This window comes from Lepus europaeus, chromosome 4 (assembly GCF_033115175.1).
Source record: "Lepus europaeus isolate LE1 chromosome 4, mLepTim1.pri, whole genome shotgun sequence".
Taxonomy (NCBI): domain Eukaryota; kingdom Metazoa; phylum Chordata; class Mammalia; order Lagomorpha; family Leporidae; genus Lepus; species Lepus europaeus.
The window spans coordinates 139,212,282-139,224,238 of record NC_084830.1 but is presented as its reverse complement, the minus strand read 5'-3'; the positions used below and the strand labels follow the sequence as shown (position 1 = coordinate 139,224,238).

General features: G+C 45.9%; 1 protein-coding gene across 1 annotated transcript; it reads left to right on the top strand.

Moving 5' to 3' along the window:
• Positions 1-518: 518 nt before the first annotated feature.
• On the top strand, positions 519-11,465 carry ZMAT2 (zinc finger matrin-type 2). Its single transcript, XM_062188993.1, has 6 exons — positions 519-624; positions 957-1,050; positions 2,471-2,594; positions 4,117-4,190; positions 5,965-6,110; positions 7,764-11,465. Exons 1-6 carry the CDS (start codon positions 607-609, stop codon positions 7,905-7,907), a joined length of 600 nt encoding a protein of 199 aa, XP_062044977.1. The 5' UTR covers positions 519-606; the 3' UTR covers positions 7,908-11,465.
• The last annotated feature ends 492 nt before the right edge of the window (positions 11,466-11,957 follow it).

Genomic DNA, 11,957 nt, shown 5'->3' with positions numbered 1-11,957 from the left:
GATGATTGGCCACCTCGTGTCCACTCATATTGAGGAAATGGTTTCCTAGAGACTGTATGACCTATGATGTCCCATCGTTGAAGGAAAAAAATGAGTTAACCAGAGTGATAGTATTGTTTCAAGAAAGAGAACCCTAGTGCAAAAAGCGCTCTCCATCTCTGCCTGGGGAAGGTTCAGCCGTTGCCAACAATTCAGTGCAGTTCAGGGCTCCATCCCTAGCAGCTGCAGGGGAATGAGACATCTAAAGTCCCTAATAGTACTTGGGACTTAAGGTTCAGAAACTCTTGACAATGCACGCAAAGTTGATTAGGGAAAGAGGCATTTTCAGAACCTGATTTAAACGTGTCGGCTCTTCACCGCTTGTTTTGAAAGCCGGTACAAAAAACGTTTGCCGGCGCCCTTACTTCCGTGTTGCTTCGTCCTCTTCTTGCGCCTGCGCCGTCTCCTTGGAGCAGAGGCGGGGCCGACAAGTCTGTTGTGAAAGCCCTCCAGTCCTTAGCCCGTTCAGAATACGAGACTCTAAGCTTATTGGAGGGCCGACTTGCTTTACGGCTCCGGGCCTCTTTTTACAGCATTTTCCGGCCTCCCATTCACTTCGCTGTGAAGATGGCGTCGGGCAGCGGGGTATGTGTTGTGTGTGAGGAGGAGGTTTTTGGGGGTGGTGGGGTTACTTCTCAGTGCTGAATAGAAACAAGCTCCTGCAGCGGACTGGCTTCCCAACTCTTCGCGGTCCTAGGGTCCGGGTTCGACAATTCCGGAAGGTGTGGGGTCTGTGGAACCGCGGAGTTCTCTTGGGTTGGGGTCCTGAGGCCACTTTAGCCTCTTGGTCTGGTCCGGAGAGTTTTCGCTTTCCAAAAATCCTGGAGCCGCCTTGGCGGTGCGGACGCGGTTCCTTCAGACTTTCTAGGGGTCCAGACGCCATAGCGAAAGGTCTTGAGCGCTTTCTTTTCCCACAGACAAAAAACTTGGACTTTCGCCGAAAGTGGGACAAAGATGAATACGAAAAGCTTGCCGAGAAGAGGCTCACGGAAGAGAGGGAGAAGAAGGATGGTGGGTGCCTGCTCTGTCCAGGGCTCGGGGTGTCGCGGCGGCGATGCAGTGGGCGGGAGAGTTGGGATGGGCTGCCCTCCTACAGGGTGGCACCTCTGGCAAAGTGGCCCGCGGCTTCTCCGCGTCTGAAGTAAAGAGGCTTTGTGGTGCTTTTCAGCTCTGTTCTCTGCCTGCTTGTCTTCATTGGTTGGCTCGTTTGGTGCTTTCCTGAGTTACAGAGACCGGGCTTCTTAGTAGTGACAGAGAAGTTCAGTGGACTGATTGGCTGCTGGGCATTACTGCTCTCAAAGACACCTTCTTTTCCTTGAGAGCTCTGAAGAGGCAGGAGAACATTCCTGGCGCAGTCGGAGACAAGCGGGGTACTGCCTGGAACGTGCGATCCTTTGAGCTGGCGCTCGCTCGTGCACGACATCAGGGGCGTCGTGGATGCTCCTCTCCTAGATAGAGCCCACTTTGGGAAAAGAAATGTCTGATTTTTTCTCATCTGTTTTCACTTTGTTCTGTTTACTCCCACACCACTTTTCACATGCTAACAATGCTGTTTTTGTTGTTAAGATTTATTTATTTATATGAAAGGCAGATTGACAGAGGGAGACTGAACCCTTCCATTGGCTGGTTCACTCTCCAAATGGCTGTAATAGCCAGGAGCTGGGAGCTCCTGCCGGGTCTCCCACATGAATGATGGGAGCCAAACTCTGGCCATCTTCCCTGCTTTCCCAGGCACATTATCAGGGAACTGAATCAAAAGCAGGGCAGCCCAGGATTCTAGCAGGCACTCCAGCAAGGGGCGACCATGTTGCTGCTGGCAGCTTAGCTCACTGCTGCAACACAGGCCCCACCCTCTTGGTTTTTCTGTATTATGTACTTGGTCTGTGAATAGATATTTCCTAAATATTGGCCCCCCTTTTAAAATTTGGCCATTTGTGTGTTATGCGTAGGGTATTTGCCTGTGAAGAATTCCTGAGTGTCCTTGCTCTTTTTTTGGTTGACTTGAAACTAATAAACTTTCTTGGGTATGCCGGATAATTAAAGGATCTGTTCCTAACTATGAATAAGTGACAAATTATTCCCTCTTCTCACCAGATTCACTTTTTTTTTTTTTTTTTACTCATATGTCCTTGCTCTTTTGAAAAGGCTGCTTTTAGTGGGAATTCATAACTTTTCCCCTCAGTTAATCAATAAATAGAAAACATGTAGCTTGTAGATTAGCTGGCTTTAAAGTCGAGAAAAGCTGTAGATAGTAGGGATTGCTTATCATTTTTTTTGTGTTCAGATTCTCCCTCACTACTGCTAACTGCTGCTGGAGGTGCCTGTTGTGGCCTTTTTTCAGGAATCATTAATTTTGGGTTTAATGCATTTATTTTCCTTTCTGACTGATAACTGTAATATTGAAGGGACTTCCTTCTCCATTATGTTTCAGGAAAACCAGTGCAGCCAGTCAAGCGGGAACTTCTGCGACACAGAGACTACAAAGTGGACCTGGAATCTAAGCTTGGGAAGACAATTGTCATTACCAAGACCACCCCACAGTCTGAGATGGGAGGGTAAGTGGTTTTTTATCTTTCCAAACAGCTAGTAGTAGGTCTAACAAACTATATATTATTTGTTTTAGGAAATGTTGAGGATCCCTAACCCCAGGATAATAACCTTGCTGCCTGTCATTTCGCTATTTGGTTTGCTTTACTTTGTCCTCCACGGTCTTAGGTTAACAATTAGTGTCTCCAGAAGTGGCCACTCTGTGGCCTTGTTCATGTTGGCAGTGTAACTGCTCCTTACATCTTCAAAGGGATTCTTTGTTAGAAGAAGAAAGGAGGAGAGAGTCTGTTGAGATTTCTAGGGGAGATATAGGTGGAACTAGGATGGGGCTTTGGAGCTGTTAATGGTGCAGAAAAAGGGCTGAGGTTCCAGACTGGCACAAAGGCTGCAGTTGCTACGGATTACCTGGTTGTGACCTTCCTCCCCGACCCAGACTGTAGCCTATAGGAAGAAGGTTCCCACAAGATCTTGCCATTCTTTTGCCACCACTGTTTCTCTGTGCAGTTAGGACTTCAAGCAGGAGGTCAGCATAGGTAGCAATGAGTGAAACTTCTTTGAGTGGCTATCATTCTTCTCTGCAGCAGTTCTGTCCATTGATACATAAATTAATAAGGGAACCCAAGGTTTAGCAGCATAAAACAAAAAGTTCACAGTGTGTGTGAGTGTGGAATCTGGAAGTGGCTTACCTAGGTGGTTCTTGCTCTAGGGTCTTTCATGGAGCTACAAGCAAGGAGTTGGCTAGGTTTGCATTCTTCTCGGGCTTAAGAGGGCTGAAGGATCTGATTCCAAGCTCCCTCACAAACCTGTAGTTTGGAGGCCTGAGTTCTTTCACCCTATGAACCTCTCTGTAGGACTGCTCACAACAGAGCAACTGCCTTTTCAAGAACAAGTGATTCACACAGAAATAGAAGCCGTGGTTTTTAAAACCTAATCTTAGAAGTGACCAGTCATCAGTTTGAACATAATCTGCTTACCGCACAAACCAACCCAGGTACAAATTGGAAGGAGACTACACAGGGTAGAAACACCAGGAAGGGGACTTATTATGGGGGCTGTTTTGGAGGATGGCCACTACACGATACTAAGAACTAAGGCTTTATGGAAATAAAATTTTAGACTTTAAAAAAAAAATAGAGTATTTGAAAGGCAGAGAGACAGAGAAAGAGGGAGATTCTATGTACTGATTTACTTTTCAACTGCTTGCAATAACTGGGGCTAGGCCAGGCCTAAACAGGGAGCCAGGTACTCCATCTGGGTCTCTATGTGGCTAGCAGGAACCCACGTACTTGGGCTATCATGTTCCTCTCAGGTGCTTTTGTAGGAACCTGGAGTAGCTGGGACTTGAACCAGGCACTGCTGTTTGGGATGTGGCCTTCCTAAGCAGTATCTTAACCAGCTGTGCCTCAGTGCCTACCCTGAAACCTTAAAACTTCTGAAATGAAGTTTACCTAAGAATTTGTATTTTTTAGTTGAAAAGGATAAGATCCTTGAAACCAGATTTGACCCAGTGCTGTTTCCTACTGTTTTTAGATATTATTGCAACGTCTGCGACTGTGTGGTGAAGGATTCCATCAATTTCCTGGATCACATTAACGGAAAGAAACGTAAGGCTTGGAGGTAGTTTGTGACTGGGATTGGGTTTTGGAGGTGGGTATCTTGGGCTTTTTTGTTTTATTTTTTTATATTTTTGTTTGAGAGGCCAAGTTACAGAGAGAGGGAGAGACAGAGAGAGAGGGGTCTTCCATTCACTGTTTCACTCTCCAAATAGCTGCTACAGCTGAAGCTGGGCTAATCAAGCCAGGAGCTTCTTCTGGGTCTTACACGTGGGTGCAGGGGCCCAAGCACTTGGACCATCTGCTGCTGCTTTAAGGCCATCAGCAGAGATCAGAAGAGGAGTAGCCAGGACACGAACCAGTGCCCATATGGGATGCGAATGCCATAGGCGTAGGATTAAACTACTACACCACAGCACTGGCCCCTGAATTTTTTTTTTAAGATTTATTTATTTGAAAATTAGAGTTACAGAGAAGGAGAGGCAGAGGGAGACAAAGAAAGAGAGCTTCCATCCACTGGTTCACTTCCCAAATGGTAACACCAGCTGGGACTCAGCCAGGCCAAAGCCAGGAGCCAGAAGCTTCTTCTGGGTCTCCCATATGGGTGCAGGGGCCCAAGCACTCAGGCCATCTTCCACTGCTTCCCCAAGTGCATTAGCAGGCAGCTGGATTGGAAATAAAGCAGCCAGGACTCGAACCAGCACCCATATGGGATGCCGGTGCTTCAGATGATGGCTTAACCCGCTACTCCACAGTGCCGGCATTAAATTTTTTTTTTTTTTTTAAAGTGCTGTTTTAAATTTTTATTTGAAAGGCAGGAAGAGAGAGATCTCTCATCTGCTGGTTTACTACCCAAATGTGGTCATCTCAAACACCTACAACAGCTAAAGATGCGCCAGGTTGAAGCCAGGAGCATAGGCCTCAATCTGGATCTCCCAAGTTGGGGGATAATGGGGACCCAGCCACTTAAGCCATCATTTGCATTCTCTCAGGGTGTATGTCAGTATTAAGCTGGGATTGAGAACAGAGTTGCAGCTCAAACCCGGGCATTTTGGTATGGGATGTGGGTGTCCCAAACAGTGTGTTAACTGCTACATCAAATACTCTTCCCTGGGTCTTTTTTTGATGCCTGGGGAACTCTTCTGTTGCTTTAGGTCAGGTTGTCTTTTACTTCATTATCACCATCAGGTGAGATTCTGGGCTCTCAGTAAGCCCATTCTATGTACTTCCCCTGGGCCAGGCTGGCCCCTCTGATGCTCATCTGCTTGATAAGGGAAGTTGGAAGCCATTTCCATCTTGTTATCTGGAGCTTCCGCTTCTAGGACACGTGGGGCCAAGAGCTTTTTATGTGTTTTTCACCCATTATTATTAATTTTTTTTCAATACTTATTTTTATTTTATTTGACATGCACAGAGATGGGGGAGAGGGAGAAATAGAGATCTTCCATCTGCTGGTTCAGTGCCTAAATGACTGCAACAGTCAGGGCCTGGGCTAGGCTGAAGCCAGGAGCCAGGAGCCCCTTCTAGGTCACCCCTGTGGGTGGAAAGGGTTCAAGGACTTGGGCCATCTTCTGCTGCTTTTCCCAGGCACATGAGGAGAGATTTGGATTGGAAGTGGAGCTGCCAGGACTTGAACTGGCTGCGCCCATATGAGATGCCAGTATTGCAGGCTGTGGCTTTACCTGTTGTGCCACAATTCCAACCCCAGCCATGGTTATTTTTGCTATGTGCTTTTTGAAAAGGTTTTTAAAAGGCTAGGAAAAGAATTTTTGAGGCTCTGAGGATGTTGTAATGACCTTGCCTTCTTATTTTGAACCTCACCCAGATCAGCGAAACCTGGGCATGTCTATGCGTGTGGAACGTTCTACACTGGATCAGGTGAAGAAACGTTTTGAGGTCAACAAGAAGAAGATGGAAGAGAAGCAGAAGGATTATGATTTTGAGGAAAGGATGAAGGAGCTCAGAGAAGAAGTAAGGCAATCCTGTATAGCCCCAGCTTTGAATTTTATATCGTGGCTCATGGGAGGATCCTCATTGCATCCCCAGCCCCAGAGTTGTATGTTCTGAATATTAGGGGAAACATTTATTGTCTTTATTTGAGTCTCTCATGATCTGAAGGAAATGACTCAAACCTACCCTTTTCTCCTGGACTCTCTGGGCCTTGCTTTTATGCATAATTGTGCTTTTATTTAATTTTTTAAAAAGACTTTTTTTTTTTTTTTTTTTAAAGAAAGTTTAGGGCCAGTGCCATGGCTCACTTGGTTAATCCTCCGTCTGCGGCACTGGCATCCCATATGGGTGCCGGTTCTAGTCCCGGTTGCTCTTCTTCCAGTCCAGCTCTCTGCTGTGGCCTGAGAGGGCAGTGGAGGATGGCCCAAGTGCTTGGGCCCCTGTACCCGCATGGGAGACTAGGAAGAAGCACCTGGCTCCTGGCTTCGGATCGGCGTGGCTCCGGCCGTAGTGGCCATTTGGGGTGTGAACCAACGGAAGGAGGACCTTTCTGTTTCTCTCTCTCTCTGTCTAACTCTGTCAAACAAATAAAAAAAGAAAACAAAGTTTAGAGTCAAAAAAAATTGAGAGGAAGGTATGGAGATTTCCTTTTTCTTTTTTTTAAAGATTTTATTTATTTGACAGAGTTAGAGACAGTGAGAGGGAAAGACACAGAGAAAGGTCTTCCATCTGCTGGTTCATTCCCCAAATGGCTGCCACAGCCAGAGGTGGATTGATCCGAAGCCAGGAGCCAGGAGCTTCTTCTGGGTCTCCCATATGGGTGCAGGGGCCCAAGCGTTTGGCCCATCTTTTACTGCTTTCCCAGGCCATAGCAGAGAGCTGGATCGGAAGAGGAGCAGCCGGGACTAGAACCAGTGCCCATATGGGATGCCGGCACCTCAGGTGGAGGATTAACCTGCGCCACAGCAGGTTAATCTTTCTTTTTTTTTAAGATTGATTTGTTTATTTGAAAGGCACAGTTAGAAAAGGAGAGAGAGAGAGAGAGAAGCTCTTCCATATGTTGGTTCACTTCCCAAATGGCCATAATAGCCAAGGCTGGGCCAGGCCAAAGCCAGGAGCTTCATCTGGGTCTCCACTGTGGATGCAGGGGCACAAGGACTTGTGCCATCTTCTGCTGTTTTCCCAGGCACGTTAACTGGGAGCTGGATGCGCAGTGGAGCAGCCAGGACTTGAATCAGTGCCCATAAGGGATGCTGGCATCACAGGTGGTGGCTTAACCTGCTGTGCCCAGCGCTGTCCTGAGATTTCCTGGTTCTCTCCTATACCCGTGCGTGCATAGCCTTAGTCTCTTCTGTGGATTAACTAAATTGATCAAGTCATCAAGAGACCCCTGGTACCAGGCTGATAGGATCAGAATTCTGTTTCTTCCATTTAATGGCTATGAATCTTGTCAAGTTATATATGGCCTCAGTTTCTCTATATTGGAGATCCAAGTGAAATATATAAAGTACTCAGAACAGTTCTTGGCATGTACTGCATATGCTAGAATGTTAGTTACATGCTTTTGTCTAACTACTTTCTCCCAAATATAGAGGAAATCCTGACACGTACACGTATCTTTTGACAATATACAGTTCAGGAGTCTGAGCTGAGTCTGAGTGGTTTCCCCCACAGGAGGAAAAGGCTAAAGCCTACAAGAAAGAGAAACAGAAGGAGAAGAAAAGGAGGGCTGAGGAGGACTTGACATTTGAAGAGGATGATGAGATGGCAGCTGTGATGGGCTTCTCTGGCTTTGGTTCCACGAAGAAAAGTTACTGATGCTTTCTATACTTGGCCTAATTTTGGCCTATGCTGGACCTAACTGTGTGTGTGTATGTGTTGGGGGTAAGGGAAACACTTCTTTTTGGGTACTGGGGAAAATCCTGAAGAGTGTCAGTGGGGAGGGCTAGAGGGTGGGTGTTTGTGATTTCCCTCTACCTTGGGAGAGGGCACAGGATGCAGAGGTAATGCTATGGCATATTCCTTGAGCCTCAGTTTATCGCTGGAGTCACAGGACCTCTGCCCATCTGAGTTCCCAATAAAACAAAACAAAACCCACCTTCCCTCGGAGGCTGCTTTCCCAAAAGCCTCTGCATCTTCATCCATTCACCTTCTTGTCTGAGCATCCTACCTTTATCCTGTGTTCTGCCTTTGTTTTAATTTTGACTTAATGTTCAGCCTGCAGCAGAAGGGATCTCAGGCTCCCCACTTTCCAGTTGATGGGATATCCTTGACAAGCCCTTCCTTCTCCCATCCTGCCCTGAGGTTCTTCAGCCACCTGTGCATGCATGTGTACTTCTGCCTGGGTCAGTGGTGTGTGCGGATGTGTGTGCATGAATCTGTCACATAGAGGGGGCCTGCGCTAGAATCTCAGAGCATTGTTGCCTTGGGGCCTGATGTTCTCGCCTCCTCAGAGCATGTAACAGGAAATTAAATGGGATGAGTGTTTGGTGTGGCTTGTGTCTGGTGAGTTTTTTAACATTGTTCTTCGGATGTAGACTGTTTCAACTACTGTTTGTTTCCTTTTACTGAGGATTTCTCTGTTTTTGTCTTCCTTGTGAGCAGGCTCTTGGAAGAACCTGTTTGATGCAAAAAAGAAAACAACAACAAAAAACAACAAAAACTCAAAACCTCATTGTGGGAGCCCTTGGGTCGCAGGGCTATTCAACATGTATAATAAATAGCATTGAGTGGGCCTGTTTCACATTTGGTGGGAACATTTCCAAAATCTTCCCTTTGTATGTTTTCCTTTATCTCACTGAGGATTTCCAGATAGAGCTTTTATACTCCTCCCTTCACTGACCCCTCTTCCCTTTCATTGACACCCCCCCCCCCCTTTTTTTTTTACTAGGTTCCTCCACTGTGCACTGTAGTTCCCTCTGATACAGTATCTGTGTCCAGAGGAGTCTGGACAAAACAGTTTCTATAATTTCAGTCTCCTTGGATCTTCCTTGTTTTGGAACAGCAGAGCTCAGTTTAACTTAGTGTTTCTTTCACTAGCTTGGTTGGTCTAGGCACAGTTACTGAACTTTGGCACTGTTGACGTTGGGGCTGGATAATTCTGTGTCACAGAGACACTACTATGTGTTACAGGATGTTTAGCGTCATCTCTAGCCTGTCCCCACTAGATGCCAGTAGTACCTCCTCCTACAGCTGTGACAATAAAAAAAGATACATCTATGTTCCTGAGTGAAGGAGGCAAAATCGCCCTGAGTGAAGGGGCAAAATCGCCTTTGCTCTGTTGAGAACCTTTGAGAATGATGCCGCCTTCCCAGCTATGGTCTGACTTGAGAGGTGGCACAGAACTAGCTAATGAAAAACAAACCCCAAATCTTTGTAGCCTAGACCAAGTACTGGACGTGGAATGTGGGGGGTGGGGGGACAAAGCAGTCAAACACAGAAAAGAATAATAGTCATTTTAAGCAGATGACTAATGCAACTACTGCTAGTGATTCTGTACCCTGAAAAAGGATCCACTTGGGTTAACAAGGTTGCCACCATGTGGCTTACTTTCTTCCTCTGCTCTGTCTAGCTCTTCAGGCCCCTTTCTTTAGCATCTGAACAACTGTGGATTTTGCAAAGCACCATACTCTTACCTTTGGATTTTCATACAAAAATCCCTTGCTGCCACACATGCCCTTTACTTGGTTAATTTTTTGATGCTGAATATTGCTCCAGGAACACTGTGACTGTGCCTTCTGTTGGGTTAAGGCATGGGTCAACGTTTTAGATAGAGTGTTGGCCTCCTTGAGACACCAGTGGATTGTTTCCTTGGCAGGATTATGTGCACTAGAGCTCCATGGGTAGTCTGCTGTAGTTGACTGGGTCATCTTGTCACTCCTTTCAAGGCAAGCTGGAGCAGGTTTCAGTTTTTTCCATGATTCAGTCTTCATTCTTTAGGAGGTCATCTAATTCAGTTTAGCTTCAAATGATTTCTCTCCCTCTATGGTACAACCTCTGATCACCTGTACTGAAAAGCAGTTCTATAGCTGATCTTTTCCAAAGGGCTGAGAAGCAATTACTGAAAAGCAGTTCTAAATTCCAGGTTCTCAAAGCCCTCTGGACTGACAAGTGATGTGAGTCTAGTTCATGAGTGTTTGGAGGGGCTTAAAGTGGTAGCTTGGAAAAGGGACGGAAGGAGATGGGGTGGAAATTCAGGAGTCCGGGGCAGTCCTAGATGATTTGAAAATCTCTGAAGAGAAGCTCTTGACGTTGGAAGTCTAGCTAAGCGTGGAAGATTTGTCTGGTTGAGGAATGTGCTTCTGAGAGTCTACCTGAGTTAATCTAGTTCTCAGGGCGAGCATGTCACAGGCAGTACTGTGTTAATGGAGCAAGGCATCAGGGTCAGATGTGCAGGGATTACGTTCTTAGGGGATGTCTAAAGTACTTAGGAACAAAAGATGATCCTTATGGCTCACCTTATGGTACCCTCAGGGCTTCCAGAATTTCTCCCATAACCTCCAAAAATTTTAAATGTGCAGATTTAATGCAGTGATTCTACTCAAGCATTTACCTTAAAAACATATTTGTGTGTGTGTACATTTACAAACAAGGACATTTACTACAGTTTTGTTTCTGATAGTAAAACATTTAAAATAATACTAGCACTTTTATGCTAGGATATAATGGAGCCATTATGTACAAATAATGTACTGACAGGGAAGAACTCCAAGACTAAATACCCCAAAAAAGAAAAAAAGTCATGTAGTTTACATATATAAGTAGAGAAAAGTGGCACACTGACATATTCAGGAAGGAAAGGAATTTTAGGAAGAGAGGTTACCTGTTTACAGTGTCCGTAAGAATACGTATGAAAAGTAGTAACAGGAAATAAACTATATTTCTGATTTAGTAGCAAACTTCCAAGATCAGATCTGAAATACGTATTTGTAAAGATTCTACCCTCCCCCGCCCCGGATCCGCACTGGCTTTGGACATCCGAGTTAGTCCGGTGACCCTGTGAAGTTGCTGGGCGGGTCGGAGGCAAGCTGCAGGGCCTGCAGAAACGCGGGGTGGGTTGGGTGCCGCTGGGGAACAGCTCCCCGGGAGTACGGGGGCGGAGCCGCTGCTGCAGGTCCCTGGGTGGTCGCGCGTCAGCCTTGTGGAGGCGGGGCCACAATGAACAGTCGTGGACGCTGAGCGGTCCGGGAGTAACCGGTTCCTGGTTTGCCCTCTATGACGTCTGTTTGTGACGCGCGTCTCTCTGAGTCAAAGCACTGTGATCTGACAGCAGCTTCTGGGCTGGCTTTAGCTCAGCGGTTCCTTCGTCTACTGGATCAGACCTAGTCACCAACTCGTTGGTGGTTCGAGGCCCGCGGGTGCTTTTCCAGTCCTTTTGCCTCTACCCCCTCATTAAAAAGAATCTATCAGGAGTTCCTGGAGAGGTGGCAGATCTAGCGCTGGGACTTAAATAAACAATTAAATTTTTAATTACTTTCCGTGCATAGTATTCTGTTTTTGTTCCAATCTTTACTTTTAATATTATATTTTGTAATGTCCTCTTTTGCCTGAGGCCCTGAGGACTTTTTCTCTCAAACTGAACTTCTGACATTCCTTAGATCTTCCAAATTAGTTTTCCTAGATTCACTCAAGAGCCTTTTGATGTATAGACTCAGGTTTTATTCCCAGAAACTTCTGCTAGTGTAATTTGGAATATCATGCCTGTTCCATTATTTTAGTCGTCCTCAGGGACTGCACTATGTGTTGAATCTTTTTGCTGTTGTATCTACCACTTGTTTTTCTTGATTCTTTTTATTACATTCTTGATTTTATTTTCATTTTCTTGACTATTTTTATCCCTTTCCTCAATACCAGTTACTGTATTTTACA